The sequence below is a fragment of the Leptodactylus fuscus genome, chromosome 7 (assembly GCF_031893055.1).
Source record: "Leptodactylus fuscus isolate aLepFus1 chromosome 7, aLepFus1.hap2, whole genome shotgun sequence".
Classification (NCBI taxonomy): Eukaryota; Metazoa; Chordata; class Amphibia; order Anura; family Leptodactylidae; genus Leptodactylus; species Leptodactylus fuscus.
Genome location: NC_134271.1, coordinates 16,888,692 through 16,906,892, shown reverse-complemented (window position 1 = coordinate 16,906,892; position 18,201 = coordinate 16,888,692). Strand labels below are relative to the sequence as shown.

General features: G+C 44.9%; 1 protein-coding gene across 1 annotated transcript in view; it reads left to right on the top strand.

Annotated features, from left to right (window-relative positions):
- LOC142214420 (uncharacterized) overlaps positions 1-18,201 on the top strand; it is a 290,721-nt gene that overhangs the window by 206,097 nt on the left and 66,423 nt on the right. The window contains exon 19 of the mRNA XM_075283365.1: positions 17,823-18,095. Coding sequence (XP_075139466.1) covers positions 17,823-18,095 — 273 coding nt within the window. The remainder of the gene's footprint in view (positions 1-17,822; positions 18,096-18,201) is intronic.

The following is an 18,201-nucleotide window of genomic DNA, read 5'->3' as shown; positions in this document are numbered from 1 at the left end:
CAGCGCCGCCTCCATCTTCTTCAGGAACGGGCTCTTCACGCGTCTTCTTCCAGCGCTGCCTCGGGCATAGAAGTTTCAAGTGAGCGCCGGAAGAAGACGCATGAAGAGACCGTTCCTGAAGAAGATGGAGGCGGTGCTGAAGAGTTCTCTCACAGCATTGGGGACGCCCTCAGTGCTGTTTGAGCACTGGGGCCCGCCCCCAGTGCTGCGTGAGAACTCATTTTTATACTGACGAAAACAGGGATCTGTACCGAACGGCAGCGTGGAGAACACATTTAAAGGTAGGAGAAGAATAGTCTTTCTTAAGGCTATTCCTACGTGTTAGTCACAAAATATTGAGTTTTAATGATAAGATCCCTTTAAGCTGTGTGGGGGCATTATAAAATATCAAGGTCAATAAGGGGGCATTATAGTGTGTGGAGAATTATACTGCATTGGAGCACTAGGAGGGCATTATAGTGTGTGGGGGCACTATGGGCAATTATACTGAAGGGGGCATCAATGGGACACTATACTGTAGAAGTTATTATAAATAAGGGTGAGCACTAAGGGGCATTATACTGGGTGGGGGCTTTAGAGAGGTCACTAAGGGGCATTATACCATGTGGGGCACTATACTGTATTGGAGCACTAAGAGGACAAACAATATGCACTTAGGATATTTTGAAGCCAAAATTGTCCGGGTCATCTACCAACCAACTGACCTGTAATGTCGGTGACCACCATTAGAGTACATGTAGCTATCTGAGGGGGTTATGGGACGAGTGGTCTGGTGTATGACTTCCTCCAGAAACCGTACAGACTATTTTGTAGGCCTTTCCAATTCAGGAGACCTGGGCAGGCAGCAAAAGAAATCATCTTCAATGTATAACAATGGAGGTATAGGGCAGAAATAAGGACAATTGTAGGGCACGGCTTCCTCTGCAGCTCTGGGGGCTTTAGGGACACATTGAGTTGACAATAAAGATCAGATCTGTGGCTACTGGTGGTGGCTACCTGACTATGAGGGTCCGGTCAATACAACATCAAACAGAAGAGCTGGACGAGATAAGACCCCGGCCTGTGACACCTGATCGGCCTGTAGACATAGGCTGTGGGTATGATGTATAGGGGGAGGCTGCAGCATATAGGGGGCCATTATCCTCACAATACAAGGTTATAAAAGTCTTCTGGATCCAGGTGGCAGATGAATAGGAATCCCGTCCTGTATTCACAGCTAAAGTTACCTGATCCTTGACATCCAGGGCTAAGCTAACATGTAAGAGGATTATTTCATGGGATTGTCCACAGCTCATATTTTAAGGGTATAGGGGAAGGGTCTTCGTATTACATGGCGGCCATTCAAGTAAATTACCATACATGTAATGATGCATGGAATATGGAAAAACATGGCTGCCTTCTACCAGAAACAGCGCCACATCTATCAATGGGTTGTTTCTAGTATTGCAGGTCAGGTGCATTGAAATTTATGAAGCTAAGCTGTTATACCACACACCACCTCTAGACAGGTATGGCGCTGTTTCCATACCTTTAGAATGAACTTCTCCATTGCTTACATAAGGAAACGTTTTTTGCATTCGGGTGTAGATTCCCCTTCATTGTTAGGTCATGGGCATTAGATTCACCTTACAGTTAGTGGCTCAGAGCGGTAATATTATGCCGCCATTTGTAACTAGGCAAACCTGCCGTAGGGTTGGGGTATTTTTCATGTGAAGTTGCTTGTCCTCATTCTCCAGAATTTTGTATCAGTCTTGTAATAAGGGAACTTTTGTTGAAATGAAGCTGATACTTATCTTACATCCACAGAATATGTAATAAATGCCTTGTCGTATAATCGTGATCTGGAGTATAATACAGTATAACTCAGTATAATGCAATATATATATACAGTGACTGTACCAGCAGAATAGTGAGCGCAGCTCTGGAGTATAATACAGGATGAGTAATGTAATGTATGTACACAGTGACTGTACCAGCAGAATAGTGAGCGCAGCTCTGGAGTATAATACAGGATAAGTAATGTAATGTATGTACACAGTGACTGTACCAGCAGAATAGTGAGCGCAGCTCTGGAGTATAATACAGGATGAAACTCAGGATCAGTACAGGATAAGTAATGTAATGTATGTACACAGTGACTGTACCAGCAGAATAGTGAGCGCAGCTCTGGAGTATAATACAGGATAAGTAATGTAATGTATGTACACAGTGACTGCACCAGCAGAATAGTGAGCGCAGCTCTGGAGTATAATACAGGATGAAACTCAGGATCAGTACAGGATAAGTAATGTAATGTATGTACACAGTGACTGTACCAGCAGAATAGTGAGCGCAGCTCTGGAGTATAATACAGGATAAGTAATGTAATGTATGTACACAGTGACTGCACCAGCAGAATAGTGAGCGCAGCTCTGGAGTATAATACAGGATGAAACTCAGGATCAGTACAGGATAAGTAATGTAATGTATGTACACAGTGACTGTACCAGCAGAATAGTGAGCGCAGCTCTGGAGTATAATACAGGATAAGTAATGTAATGTATGTACACAGTGACTGCACCAGCAGAATAGTGAGTGCAGCTCTGGAGTATAATACAGGATGTAAGAGAGGACCAGTACAGGATAAGTAATGTAATGTATGTACACAGTGACTGCACCAGCAGAATAGTGAGTGCAGCTCTGGAGTATAATACAGGATAAGTAATGTAATGTATGTACACAGTGACTGTACCAGCAGAATAGTGAGTGCAGCTCTGGAGTATAATACAGGATAAGTAATGTAATGTATGTACACAGTGACTGTACCAGCAGAATAGTGAGCGCAGCTCTGGAGTATAATACAGGATGTAACTCAGGATCAGTACAGGATAAGTAATGTAATGTATGTACACAGTGACTGCACCAGCAGAATAGTGAGCGCAGCTCTGGAGTATAATACAGGATGTAACTCAGGATCAGTACAGGATAAGTAATGTAATGTATGTACACAGTGACTGCACCAGCAGAATAGTGAGCGCAGCTCTGGAATATAATACAGGATGTAACTCAGGATCAGTACAGGATAAGTAAGGTAATGTATGTACACAGTGACTGCACCAGCAGAATAGTGAGCGCAGCTCTGGAATATAATACAGGATGTAACTCAGGATCAGTACAGGATAAGTAATGTAATGTATGTACACAGTGACTGTACCAGCAGAATAGTGAGCGCAGCTCTGGAGTATAATACAGGATGTAACTCAGGATCAGTACAGGATAAGTAATGTAATGTATGTACACAGTGACTGTACCAGCAGAATAGTGAGCGCAGCTCTGGAGTATAATACAGGATAAGTAATGTAATGTATGTACACAGTGACTGTACCAGCAGAATAGTGAGCGCAGCTCTGGAGTATAATACAGGATAAGTAATGTAATGTATGTACACAGTGACTGTACCAGCAGAATAGTGAGCGCAGCTCTGGAGTACAGTAAAGTGTAGGATGTATTTCAGGATCGGGTGGATGTACAAGTGTGTGAGAAGGTGACAGGCAGAGTGCAGGCGTCCCAGTATATTGCCCTCAGATTTCTGAGCTATGTGTGTTCCAATGCGGGTCTTGAATAGACCTCAGCCCCAGATGTGGGTCCTGGGTTCATTTTTGGGCCACAAAGGCTGCAGAGCCTGCACTTCAGGGCAGATCCTGGGAGTGAGAGGAATGCCTGGGTCTGTCTTGACACTATGAGTCTGGTAAGACTGTGCTGCACTTTTCATTGATTTGTGTGGCTGATAGTAAGCCCCACGTACAATTATTACTTCTTGTCTAGTGCGTGCTCAGACGAGCAGGATTTTCTTTCATACTGTTTTTGCCTGAAGTTAAGGCTGTATTTTGTTGTGCTCCTTTTGTGCCTGAAGTGAAGATTTATTTATTTTGCTGTTTTTCACATAAACCTGTTTGCTACAGTATTGTGTCCCTGTCTCTGACTGGTCGGGTCCGCACCACTGCTGCTTCTGAGCTACCTCCCCCACAAGTGATCTATATACCAATAATATTATGTATGTAAAGCTTCAGGAGAAATTGCTCAGTCAAGTGAAAAAGACTTATCGCCATAGAGAATGTTGCATGAAACATAAGTATGAACACGTAGTAGAGAGGTCAGACTACATGGGGGTCATTAATGTCTTGAGAACAAAAAGAGGAAGAGGACAGGATGTCTGCAGATGCCACTGGACGGAGATTGTGATGACATCAGAGTCCACTTTGCCAGTTCTGGCCTGGAATGTCCTTGTTGTGGATTCTCCATAGACATCCTAATAGCAGGGTATGTGTGTGAGTCATGTGCACTGCAGGCCCTCGCAGTCTTTGACTCCGTTCAAACAACATGCCTTATAAGGATTCCATCTATTATCATGGAAATATTAATGGATAATCCCTTACGAAGTTGATTGTGGGGGGTCCTAATGGTGGAGACCCCAAGAATCTTCTGTATCACCTAAGGAACTGAAAGGGAAAATGACTGCACTATTATTCCTAAAATAGGAGATTTGGTCATGTGATCACTTTGACTCAGAAATTCCATAAAGAAGCGGGGAATTATGTTTCATATAAAGCTCCACCCCTCCACCTAAGCCACACCTACTTTTTTAAAGTAGCAATCACAGTGTAAAAAAAAAATCCGAGATTTTTAGCATTTTTTTTGCAAACAAATTTGACACTTTATCTTACGATTTCAAAAAGAGTGGGTGGGGCTTAGCGGAAGGGGCGGGGCCTTCCATGATCTATTAACATTACAAAAATTTAAGCGTGGAATTCTCAATTATCAAAAGTGGTGCGGTCTTCGCTAGCTTATAGTCAACGTAAATCAGATTTTTTGGCCCATGGACACCCAAAGGTGCGTCAAATTTATTAATAATTTTTAAAAAATGTATTAATAAATGACACATCTGACTCCACCGCTCTTCACAATTACGTTGAATGCGAAACACTAGTCTTAATAAAATCCTGACTGTCTGCAGCCACCACTAGGGGGAGCTTGTGAGCATAAAAAATTTAGGTGTCTAGAACTATTTTATTGGGTACACAATGTAAATTCTCTATCAGTCTTTGGATTGTGGGAGGAAATCGGAGTACCCGGAGCGAACCAAAAATGGGAAATCCCTTCAAAAAATACATAAGGCTATTGCATATATAGCAGTTCCCCATTATGATGTCATCACCAACTATGCCAAGTGACATCACATTACAAAATAGCATTAGTGGGGGCGGGGCTTGTTAGTATAAAGGCAAATCCTGATTGGATAGACATTGGATACATCTATGTGATGAATTTTAATAACAGGAGCCTGGGCCGGATAGGGTTTGCAGACACTGCCTCCATTTATTGTGATGGATGATGTCACTGAACCGTAGTTGCCATGGAATTGTTCATGTTTCTTTACGGGGGGATTTAACAAAAATATTTACTAAGTTCCTTGCAGGAAAGCACTGCCCCCCCCCCATCGTTTCCTCCCCCGCATCATTTCAACGACACAACTTTTAATTGTACAGTTTCCTTTCTGGCATGAACTTGCAACAGGAAGAAGCTAAGAATTACAGTAAAATAGCCTGATCCTGATAAGAAATATTCCCCCCGCCCCCCTGAAAAACATGCCATGCTGCATACCACTCCGAGGAGGCGGGGGGTTTTGGGTAATGACAAAATGACCAAAATATACAATGAAAAATTTAAAGGGATTGTACATTTTTATAAGGCAAATAAAAGAAACTGTAAAGCAACTTTGCACATGGTCCTGATTTTAAAAATTTCCTACCGTTGACTGTACACAGCTCCTGTGCTGACCCATGTGTCTTCACAGCTGCAAACCAGTTCTGTAAATAGTGTGACCATACAGTGATAGCCTTTTCTATCTGTCCCCATTTCTTGCTGGGCATAGAAGATACTTCATTACAAGATCTGACTGCTTTGGCAACCACATTTATATCAAGATCAGGGTCCCCCAATTTTATGGCTGCTGCGAGAGGTGGTTGTGTTTATCTGGTTCTCTCTATTTTCTTCTATGGGAGTTCTGAAAACAGTCAGCAGGGAGGCCCAGCTATTGTTGGCAGTTCCAGATATGTGAATGAAAAGAGCTGCCTATGCACAGCCACCTCTCCGCTCACAGCAGCAACAAGACAGGTGTTCTCATGAAGGGAATATCCCTTTAAGGAGAAGCTTTCATCACCTCCACCAACTCCAAAGCATTGCATCTTTCAATAGGCGCCACTCCACTGATTCTGGCGCACTTGGAATTTTTTCTCTAGTCCCTATCGTTCCCGAGCAATCATTGCAGTTATTCAGTACAGTTATGCGCTCTGTCCTCAGGTGGGCGGTCCTAGACTGGAGTAGAAGGACAAGGACCGCCCACCTGATAGTAGAGAGGATAACTGTGCAACTGCAGTGATTGCTCAGGAACGGTGGGGGCTAGAGAAAAAATTCCAACTGCGCCAGAATCAGTGAAGCAGCGCCTGTAGAAGGGTGCAAACAGTTGGAATGGGTGGAGGTGGCAAAAGTTCCCCTTTTAATCTAAAATGTCTACATTGTGAATTTGTGGCTGCTCTGACTTGCAATAAGATAATGTGAAATAATTCCATTCCTGTGAATGATATTGGTTTCTTATAGTAAATTAGGAAGAATATTTTAAATTCTGTAATGTCTTGTAATTTTTGCAATTTTTGGAATGTAACAACCTGTAGCTTGATATAAACTTTCTTTTCATTACACAACATTTTATGGCTTTCCTACAAATAATGAAGTTCATGGAGTCAGCGGCTGTATAATGAGGGGGAGGGGATCTATGAGAGGCGGCATTGTAGGGTACTAAGACAATCAGATGAGTAGCCCAAATAACTGAAGATCTGCCTGGAAATATGTCAAAGCCGTTATTGTTTTGTGTTTTATGACTCCTGCTCACGATTAAATCAGTGATGTCATATTAGGTGACATCATCCAGTCTGCCGGAATATATCAATAGAAAGTGAAAGCCTCTGTGTATGAGGGATGGGTCAGCAACGCATCTGAAGAAGCAACAATATGGTCATAAATGCAGCTCTCGTGGTTGTTCCTAGGCTTCCCCGGGCTCCTGAAAGACCATTCTGCCTAATGACGTACAGCAGTGTGCCAAAAATTTAGGCAGGTATGCAAAATGTTGCAAAATAACAAAGCTTTCAGAAATATTAATGTTAATAGTTTATGTTTGTCAATTAACAAATTAAGTGAAATTTAAATCCCATCACTATTAGGTGTGACCTCTGATCCTCTGTAGGAGTCCAGGAAGGGATTATATGGCCCCCACAGATATAGCCCTGATCTCAACATCATCCAGTCTGTCTGGGATGACATGAAGAGACAGACGGACTGGAGCGAGCAACATCCACAGAAGATCTGTGCTTAGTTCTCTATGATGGCGGAGCGAACAATCTCCCTGCTGAGTTTTGCCAAACACTGTCTGTACCTAGAAGGCAAAGGGTAAAGGTCACACCAAATATTGATTGCATTTGCATTTCTCTTCCTTTTGTTAATTGCCATAAAAATAAACTATTAACCCTTTTATTTCTGAAAGCATTCTTCCTTTGCAGCAATTTTTCTGCAGCCTAAAACTTTTGTTGAACATTCCCATTTTATATACAAAAAAACTGTGATGATTTCCGTCTCCTGCACTTGTGCACAGTTAGGCGGTTGTATCGGTTACTCCTGTAGGTTATACATCACGGTGTCAAGGCCTGGGTGTGTTTCGTCTCTTATTTGTGTAGTTTTTGCATCACTTATCCTGTGGTTTCGGATGCTTTGCAGTTCAGCATGTAACTACTAAAAGGTTTAGCTGTAGTGTCCTGTACGTGTCTATGGCCAGGGTGGAAATGGAAAACAGTCATTTAACTAGTCAAAACTGGACGCGGTTGCAATCCTAGTATTGATGGCTTATCCATAGGGTCAGCCATCAATATTCGATCTGGGTTTCAGGACAGCGTGGCCTCTCATATTGTTTACAAGCCGGGAGCCATGCTGCTCCTTCGATGTACAAGCTATGGTGTACGTCAATGAGTCAGTGCTGCAGTACCAAAACCTGCCACTGCGGCGCTGCACTGCAGCCACCACATTTTTCGATATAGCTGATCCATAGGGGCCCTGAGGGTTGGACCCTGCAGATCTCATACTGATGGCATTAAAGATAGGCCATCAATAGAAGAAACAGGATGAACCCCTTTCTCTTTGGGATGTTTTTTTAAGATTTTCTTGTCTTGTGCAGACTGATATTGGGTAGGGGGATCTTTGGTTTGTTGTATGGAAACTTCTTGAATATGCAATTAATATTGGATTGGTGTCCAAATAGACACCTAATAATGGCTAGAAACGGGGAGATTACAATAATGAAGAAGGAAAAGGACATGTGGGCGGAGCATAGTGAGCTGCTGCTCTCAGCCAATCAACAACTCAGAGAATATATCAATCACAACGAGGACCTTTGTTACAATGTTACAATTTCAGCTGATAGCAGGCGTAATACTTTATATAACACACTCCAGACTCCGATTCTAGAAGCTCCTCAGGGCTTATACAAATCTGTCCAGATCTCCAGGCTTGGGTGGGTCATCGCAACGTCATAAATATGTTTAATGTATGTAAACCCAAGGCGAAGTAGTCATGGGCTCGGTGTGTTGCCCAAGGGCTACTGCCAGCCCTGATCGTGGTAACTTAAACCTGCCTCAATATAAAAGTATGATGTGGGTGCCTGAGCAATGAACATTGTATCCAGCAATCCGGGGCTGGCCCTGGAGGGAAAACAGAAATGGTTTACACCTCTTCTGTTGTTACCTGCGCTCTTTTGGCCTTTGGAATCGCATAACTTATCACATGATCACCGTTTTGGAAGCCAAAGGACAATCCCGCTCAAGGGTGTAACTAGGAATGGCGGGGCCCCGTGGCGAACTTTTGACATGCCCCCCCCCCCCAACCGACACCAACGTCGAAGACCTCAACGTACCCCCTCCTCCGCACTCTATTTTGTCCCTTAGTGGCCCCTGCACACAGTATTATGCCCCATAGTGGCCCCTGCACACAGTATTATACCCCATAGTGGCCCCTGCACACAGTATTATACTCCATAGTGGCCCCTGCACACAGTATTATCCCCCATAGTGGCCCCTGCACACAGTATTATCCCCCATAGTGTCCCTGCACACAGTATTATCCCCCATAGTGGCCCCTGCACACAGTATTATCCCGCATAGTGGCCCCTGCACACAGTATTATGTCCCATAGTGGCCCCTGCACACAGTATTATCCCCCATAGTGGCCCCTGCACACAGTATTATCCCCCATAGTGTCCCTGCACACAGTATTATCCCCCATAGTGGCCCCTGCACACAGTATTATCCCGCATAGTGGCCCCTGCACTCAGTATTATGTCCCATAGTGGCCCCTGCACACAGTATTATCCCCCATAGTGGCCCCTGCACACAGTATTATCCCGCATAGTGGCCCCTGCACACAGTATTATGTCCCATAGTGGCCCCTGCACACAGTATTATCCCCCATAGTGGCCCCTGCACACAGTATTATCCCCCATAGTGTCCCTGCACACAGTATTATCCCCCATAGTGGCCCCTGCACACAGTATTATCCCCCATAGTGACCCCTGCACACAGTATTATCCCCCATAGTGGCCCCTGCACACAGTATTATCCCGCATAGTGGCCCCTGCACACAGTATTATGTCCCATAGTGGCCCCTGCACACAGTATTATCCCCCATAGTGGCCCCTGCACACAGTATTATCCCCCATAGTGTCCCTGCACACAGTATTATCCCCCATAGTGGCCCCTGCACACAGTATTATCCCCCATAGTGACCCCTGCACACAGTATTATCCCCCATAGTGACCCCTGCACACAGTATTATCCCCCATAGTGGCCCCTGCACACAGTATTATCCCGCATAGTGGCCCCTGCACACAGTATTATCCCCATAGTGGTCCCTGCACACAGTATCATCCCCAATAGTGGCCCCTGCACACAGTATTATCCCCCATAGTGGCCCCTGCACACAGTATTATACCCCATAGTGGACACCCATAAACAATTATTATACTCTGGGGTCTTTTTAGACCCCAGAGTATAATAATCGGAGACCCGGGGGAATAAAAACATAAAAATTACTGTTTCTTACCTGTCCCCGGCTCCTACGCTGTCGGCCTCTGCTGCCGTCCTTCTGAAATGACGTCAGACGTCACATGACTCGGGACGCAGGCCGGGTTCATGTGACGTCAGAAAGGACGTCAGGAAGGAGGCCTGGCAGGATCGTGGAGAGGTAAGTAACAGTGTTTGTTACGTTCCCTTACCTCTGCTGGGCCTCCGATCATTATACTCAGGGGTCTGCAAAGGCCCTGTGGCAGCCGCCTCCGCTGCCTCTACGATAGTTACGCCCCTGATCCCGCTGTAGGTCTAGCCAGATCCAGCATAGCCCAGGCAGTCATCATTATTCCTTTGACGAACAGAACAAAAAACTAATAGTTAAAAAAAAAATCAAAAATTACATTAAAAAAAACCAAAAACGTTGCCTGACCCAGTTACTCTAAATCAGAAATAAGGTACGCCAACATTTATGGTAGACACTAATACAGATTTTATGTTAGGGTAATACTATATTACCAAAAAAAAATTTACTAGGTGAGGCCACCTCTCCAGTCACATCTATTGGACATTTATTGCCTATCCCATGGCGATATATCATAGGGTGCATTCACATGATGTAACGTTGCGCGTGATCTGGCACGTATACACGTGCCAGCAGATGACACGCTCAAAATGCTCCCATTCATTTCAATGGGAGATAGGATCGTATACGCTGTGTTATTTTGCGGCCGCAAATCAATGGGAGCAAACTCTCACACGACGTATACGTGCCAGATCACGCGGCACGTTACATCGTGTGAACGCACCCTTAGATAGGAATACCCAAACAAATCATCTCACAAAAAATAAGTCTTTAGGGTGTATTCACACAGAGTAACGCCAGGCGTTTTTTGTGTGTTTTTTGCACATAGCGCCGCGTTTACGCCGCGTTAACGCCGGGCAACGCCACCGCTAAATAGCGCGGCGTTAACGCGGCGTATACGCGGCGTTAACGCGGCGCTATGTGCAAAAAACACACAAAAAACGCCTGGCGTTACTCTATGTGAATACAGCCTTAGGGTGCATTCAGACTACGTAACGCCGGGCGTGTATGAGAGCCGTACACGCCGGCATTACGGCAGACTGCCGAACACTTCCCATTCACTTCAATGGGAGCGCTCGTAAACGCCGCTGTTACGAGCGCTCCCATTGAAGTGAATGGGAAGTGTTCGGCAGTCTGCCGTAATGCCGGCGTGTACGGCTCTCATACACGCCCGGCGTTACGTAGTCTGAATGCACCCTTAGGGTCCATTCGAACAGACACTGACTTCAATGGGTTCCCTTTTCCATGTGGATTCTGAGGCGCATTCAGCATCCAAATCAGTGCCAAACGAACCATTAAAGAGCTAAATTGACAGCAAAATACAAAAAACTGGGCGCCTCTCCGAACACAGCCATGTATCAATGAAGGAAAAAAATTCACAATTAATCTGGTAAGAGCCAAACGTCGTTCCCTCCACCATCGCCCCACTACAAAAAATGTACAGCTCCCTAACTTTCTCAGTATAATGATATATCCAGAGGTGTAGCGTGAAGTTCCTGGTGTTATCTTATGTGGCAGACAGGGGATATAGGGGGTGCAGAGGTAGCAGTTGATACCGGGCCCTGGACCCTAGGGGGGCCCTAAATATTGCACTGTCACATAAAATATACCAATACAAATAGGGGCCCCATTACAGATTTTGGGGTCCTGGAGCCATTTCCCTCTGACATCAGAGTTGATGTACAACTGCGTCCTCTGCATCCCCAGTGGCTCTTGTATGTCACTGCAGGGATTACATGTCCATGTCCATGGTTTATACAACTGATCATTGACTGTGTTGTTTGTCGCCTCATCAGCAGTCGCTCTCATTGTAAAGGTTAAAGGGGTTGTCCCATCACAAGGATCCTATCTATACTGCTTGTTAATGTGAATGTAAGACTTTTCCTAAATACACGGCTTCAGCAAAACTGCTTTGTTTGTCCACTATATTACTTTATTCATTTCATTGTTGACACAGCCCTTGACTTATCTGGTCAAAAGTCAAGTGATGTATCTGCTGCATTCAGGGGGGAGGGGCTAAGTGCAGGGAGCGAGCCTGGAGGGAGGGGGGGTAGTTTACACTTTGGGGGGGGGGGGGAGGGGCCACCAATCCAAACCGGCATCCGCTGTAATAGAGAGGCGGATGCCGGGGAGTATTAAACGCCGGCACAGGTGCCTGCAACATCGCTACGCTCCTGCATGAAGACAGCAGCGGCAGGAGTGATGCTGCTATTTCGGAGGGGAGGGGGTGGCCGAGGAGCGGAATAGCAGCATCGCCTGCCGCTGCTGGCTTCATGCAGGGCAGGAGCGTAGCGATGTTGCAGGCCCCTGTGCCGGCGTCTAACACTCCCCGGCATCCACCTCTCTATTACAGCGGATGCCGGGTCTGTATTACATTGTGAAGGCTGTATGTCCGATGCCTAACTGCATCGAGAGCGCACACGCAGGGCCAACGGCATAGAAGCGACGACTTCTCGCCGCTAGCTTTGCATATGTAACCCCGCCCACCAATGACGCAACAAAGCAGGAAGAAAGAAGAATTTACAGCCTCGAAGACTGGTGAGTATGCAACGTGGGAATACCCCTTTAAGACCAGAATATTGCAGATATCACGCTCAGGCCGTATGAGGAAGAACACTGTGACATTACCGCCATCAACGTATTGGCAAAACATTTACAGGAATTTCCACACTGCCGTACCTGATTTTTTACATTCCTAGAATTGAAGTTGCAGCTGAGCGTGGAGTTTACGTTCTGTGTAAATTGCTGGGGCTGGAAAGTGATGTGTATACAAGCTCATCAGATTATGGGAAGATTATTATAAACCGTGTCAATGTCGTGATATCGCAGAGTTGAGGTTGTCAGTGAACTGTTAACTCATTTAACTCAGGCTTAAAGGGGACCATTCACCACTTGCACCAACTCTGACTCTCTTCATCCTTTATAGGCTCCTAACCACTGATGCTGGCATGTTTGAATTTTTTTCTCTAGCCCCCACCATTCCTGAGCAAATCAGTATAGCTATGACAACTATAGACCCTCTAAAGTCAAGTAGGTGGTGTCAGGAATAATAATAAATTTTATTTATATAGCGCCAACATATTCCGCAGCGCTGTACAATTTGTAGGGTTCAGATACAGACAGATACAAAACAAAGAACGTCATTTCACACAATGGGACTGAGGGCCCTGCTCACAAGAGCTTACAATCTATGAGGTAGAGGGGGTGACACAAGAGGTAGGAGGGGCGGCATTGCTTATACAGTGTTCAGACAATAGGAATGAGCCTCTTGCCTGCTCCTGCCTGACACCACCTACTTGACATTATGAGTCTAGTGCCTATCAGTACTGATTGCTCAGGAAAGGTGGGGGCTAGAGGAAAAATTCCAACAGCGCCGTAAAAAGTGGACCAGCAACTATTGAAGGATTGAAAGAACAAGAGATGGTGAAAAGTCCTTTATAAATAAGATGAACTATCCTTAGTCCTAAGGATAGGTCATTATTTGAAGATCGACAGGGGTCCGAAACATGGCACCGCCAATGATCAGCTATATGAAGAGGCTGCAACATTCTGCCTCTTCACTACTTACCAATTGTAACACCTTGCATTGTATAATGGCTATGCTTCATATCGCACATCAACCCATTCACTTGAGCTGCGAACAGGCCATAAGACTAATGAACGTGACATTACATGGCTGCTTCAAACAGCTGATCTGCGGCGGTCTCAGGTGTTCTCTGGTGATCTTTAATTTATGACCTAAGTCCCAGAAAACCCCTTTAAAAGAGTCAACTTAGTAAGACAATCGCTTTCCATATACTCTATTAATGGCCTTGGTAGGGAATAACAATGGTCGGTTGTGGGTTCCCCGATCCCGGCCTCCGTCTCAGACGTGGATGTTGTGATGAGGCGTCTTCTATATAGATAGTGCAGTAGGTTCATCACTATTTTTGTCAATATGCAAATTAGAAGTACAAAATCAGCCCCATTTATTTGAATGACAGCTAAACTGCAGTAACTCAGTTCCGCCACTACACAGAGAACAGCGCTGTCTGTTTCCTGCTCTATTCTCTGGGTATCAGCTGTTGAGAACAGCTGATTGATGGGGGTGCTGGGTGTCAGCCCCCCACAGATCTGGCATTAGTGATCTATCTTTGGGATAGGTCGTCAATAACCCTTTAAACATTAACCCCTTCGGTAACATTAAAATCAGAAGAATTTTTGATTTCGCTTTAGATGTGAATGGAGAAGAAATGATAATGTGATGAATAATGAATACGAGATAAATAAATAAAGGAACTTGGAAAATTGCTCAACATTTCATGTGGGATTGGACAGAATAGTTGGCATCAGTTCACACTAAACAGTGGGGGCAGCTACTTAAGACGATGATAAGGAGGGAAATGGTGACAGGGCAGGATGTCGGAGAAAAGAGGGAAATGACAGAACAGGAAAATAAATAATCAATGTGATTGTCTGGAGCGCGACACGTCAGCCACGGCCAGCGGCGGATACAGAGGCGCTCGCACAAGGCGGCCGTTATCTGACTATATACTAATATACGCCATGTATATACCAGAATATTCATGGGGATTATCTATACTGGATCCTCAGGATTACACAATGACATTATTAATGAACAGGACTCGTCATAATGGGAATGGGGGGTGTAGAGATGCCTGACTGTATCACACATGATGGGCTTAGATACCCCGGGTCAGCAGAAAGTGTCACACATGATAGACTTAAAGGGGTATTCCAGTCACAACAAGTTATCTCTTATCCACAGGATAAGGTCCAACTCCCGGCACCCCCACCGATCAGCTGTTTGCAGCAGCTGCATTGTACTGGAACTAACACAGCTCTGTGCACTGTATAGTGGTAGCGAGAAATACTGCAGGCTCAGTCCTATTGACTTGAATGGGACCAGCTTATTATGCTACTTCCATCATTCTGACTGCTGGGGGTGCCGGGAGTTGACCCCCTTCCTCCATTGATATGCGTGTAAGGATAATCCTGGACAATTCCTTTAGACTGAATGGACTTCCGAACCCCTATAAACCTCTTGGTGACTTAGTTATACCCCTTATATCACCATTTTATCAATGTTCCTCGCACCGATGCTGAGGGTAAGACACAGCCTACGGCCCCTCACTCTATATTATACTCCGGCTCCCCGCCCTTCAGTCCATGGCTCTTTCCTTAGGCAGTGCAGGGCCTTGCACATATATCAGCTCAGACGGCAGTATGCCATGATTGTCTTAGATACACCGCTCAGTAAATAATACCACACGATAGGCTTGGATACACGACTCACTATCCAGTATGGCATATAATGGGTATCAGCTCAGATGAAAGATATGCAGCCCTTTACCGTATCACACATGCTAGACTTAGATACACAGCTCTGTAGGTAGTATGAGAGCATGAGATGGACTCACACATGACTGGCTTAGATACGCTGACTTACAAGATCAGTCACACATGATATACTTAGATACACCCAATCACAGGCTATATCACACATACACTGTAAGCTTAGATACCCGGTCTAGCAGACAGTATCGGACATGACAGGTTTAGATACACAGCTGACCAGAGAGTATAGAACCACAGGCTTAGATACATCAATCTAGTATCGCACATGAGAGGCTCAAATGCACCAGCGCGGTACTACAGTGGTCCTCTCCCTGGATATAGTATAACCCCGCTCATGTAGTGTACAGCTATAACAGCACCAGCCTATGAGACTTGTTTGCAGCCATATTGGATAACCTGAGTGTGTTTTGCTAACTCTCCTGTGTTTCTCTCCTTGCAGGCGCTGTTCTCCTGTGACGGTAAGCTGCAGATTCCTCTTTTATGTCTTTTTTACTGCTTGCATGTGTTTACAATGTGTGAGCGGCGGGGCCACCTAGTGGCTGTATGTATACTGCATGTGCATTATACAGCACTGTGGGTGGCTAGCTACTATAGATGGAGGTTTTATGTCCATGAGAAATCTGTATCTAACTATTGTAACCCAACAGTAATAGCTGTAGCTGCGTATATAACTATGCATACTATATATATATATATATATATATATATATATATATATATATATATATATATATATAGTATTCCGAAAGCTAAAGTCTGTGCCAAATGTTCTAGTTATGTCACTTACACCATGCTATGCCCACTTTTCCATCCATCCTATTAAAAAAAACAATCAATATTGCCTATAAGCTTGATTAAATCCCCTCCGTTTTGTGTATAAAGCATCTATGCAATCCTATGTGTTTCAATGGTAACAGACTACACCCATCCCCTGTGTAGTCAGATCTGTTTACACACAAGCAGGTTAGGTATTGGGGACAGAGTTAGGCTTGGTTGAGCTTCACATTATTAGAGTCTCCATTCAGAGAGTCCGAGGAATGAACAGTCCGCTGATGTCTGTAATAAATTAATGGACACCCGCGGGACCCAGTGATAGTCTATAGGGGCCTTGGGGATAGGTTATAGTCAGTCGTTGTGAAGGCAGCATAGCCGGTAAACATGGAGACGCATAGCACTGTATAGGAGCTGTAGGCACATAATACTGGATGTGTTTTTCTGTCTTATAGATATACCCGAATGCCAAACTATCACCGTCCTGGCGTCCACCACCCATATAACTGTCTCCGGACTGGCGGGGGGATTCTTCCTGCAGAATATAACTGATATAAATGGGAACGTGATCAAGGCCTCCGATAACAGCTATAATAAGACGTCGCTCATGAGCTTTGTGTCTGGTACACAGTATGTGATCCGGTATGGGGATGACACAACCAGCTGCTGCCGCAACGTCACCACCAGTAAGTATCGGGGTCATCGGTCACTGGCTGGATCCAGCTGGGATCGGCAACCTAGCTGTGATGAAACTACAACTCCCAGGATGCAGCATTCACTTCTATGGGAGTTCCCAGAACAGCAGAGTAATGCATGCTGGGAGTTGTAGTTTCGTAATAGCTGTTGCGCCTATGGCCGCTGATCCCTGCATTAGGATATGTTCTGGGATTATTTTTGCCGATTAAACTACATAAACCTCATTATAGATCATGGTCCCCATTGTAAGGCTTCATGTACATGACTGAGTGTCCTAGCCGAGTCTAGCCGACTGTCTTCAGGACTTCTGCTTGTGCGTGTACATTGCAACGGATCCAAGCAGAACCGGCTCTAAATATATCAAAATGGAACACCAGAGACCCTTGCGTAGTACACTCAGCCGTGTGCATGAAGCCCACCTATAAGCTTACTGAATAAGACTGCTAGGAAAGCTGGGGGGCAACCAACATGGCTGCATTTGCAACTTATATAGTCGCAAGTGGGGGTTTTGTGCCGGCCTCGCTACCTTTCTCAAAGTGAGCAGGTCCTTCATCTTCATCATTTATTCTACAAAAGTGGCGTAAAATAAGACAAAATCTACACCAATAAGGAGATGGCGTAGATCTGTGTGTAGGTGCAAGGATCCCGGGAGGATCTGCCTGATCCATGATGAAGTGCAGCCCCCCAAGATGTTTTGACAGAGAGGACAGTTCTTGTTGTTCGGGCTCCGTGTTGTATTTTGTGCTTTTCTAACACGATTTATATTTCAGAGCCGTTGCCGGTGAAATCTCTAGAGTTCGGTGCCGTGTCCTCATCTTCTGTGTCTCTGATATGGAGTAACCCTGATGAGTATAAGACGTCTTACACCTACAGAGTCCAGACCAATGTCCCCTCATCCTCCACAATGTTATATAATACAACAGTGACCAATGGATCGGCTACAATATCTAACCTGACCGCAGGAGAGACCTATACATTCATGGTATATACAAGAGCGGCTGATAACACTGAGTCAGACCCGGTGTCACTATCTACCTGCGCAGGTGAGTAGAGAGAGTCTGCACATACTGAAGGTGACACCCGCTCACATAGACAACCACTAATATAATAGGGAGCGTTTTATCCCCTCTATAATAGAAAAAATGTCCA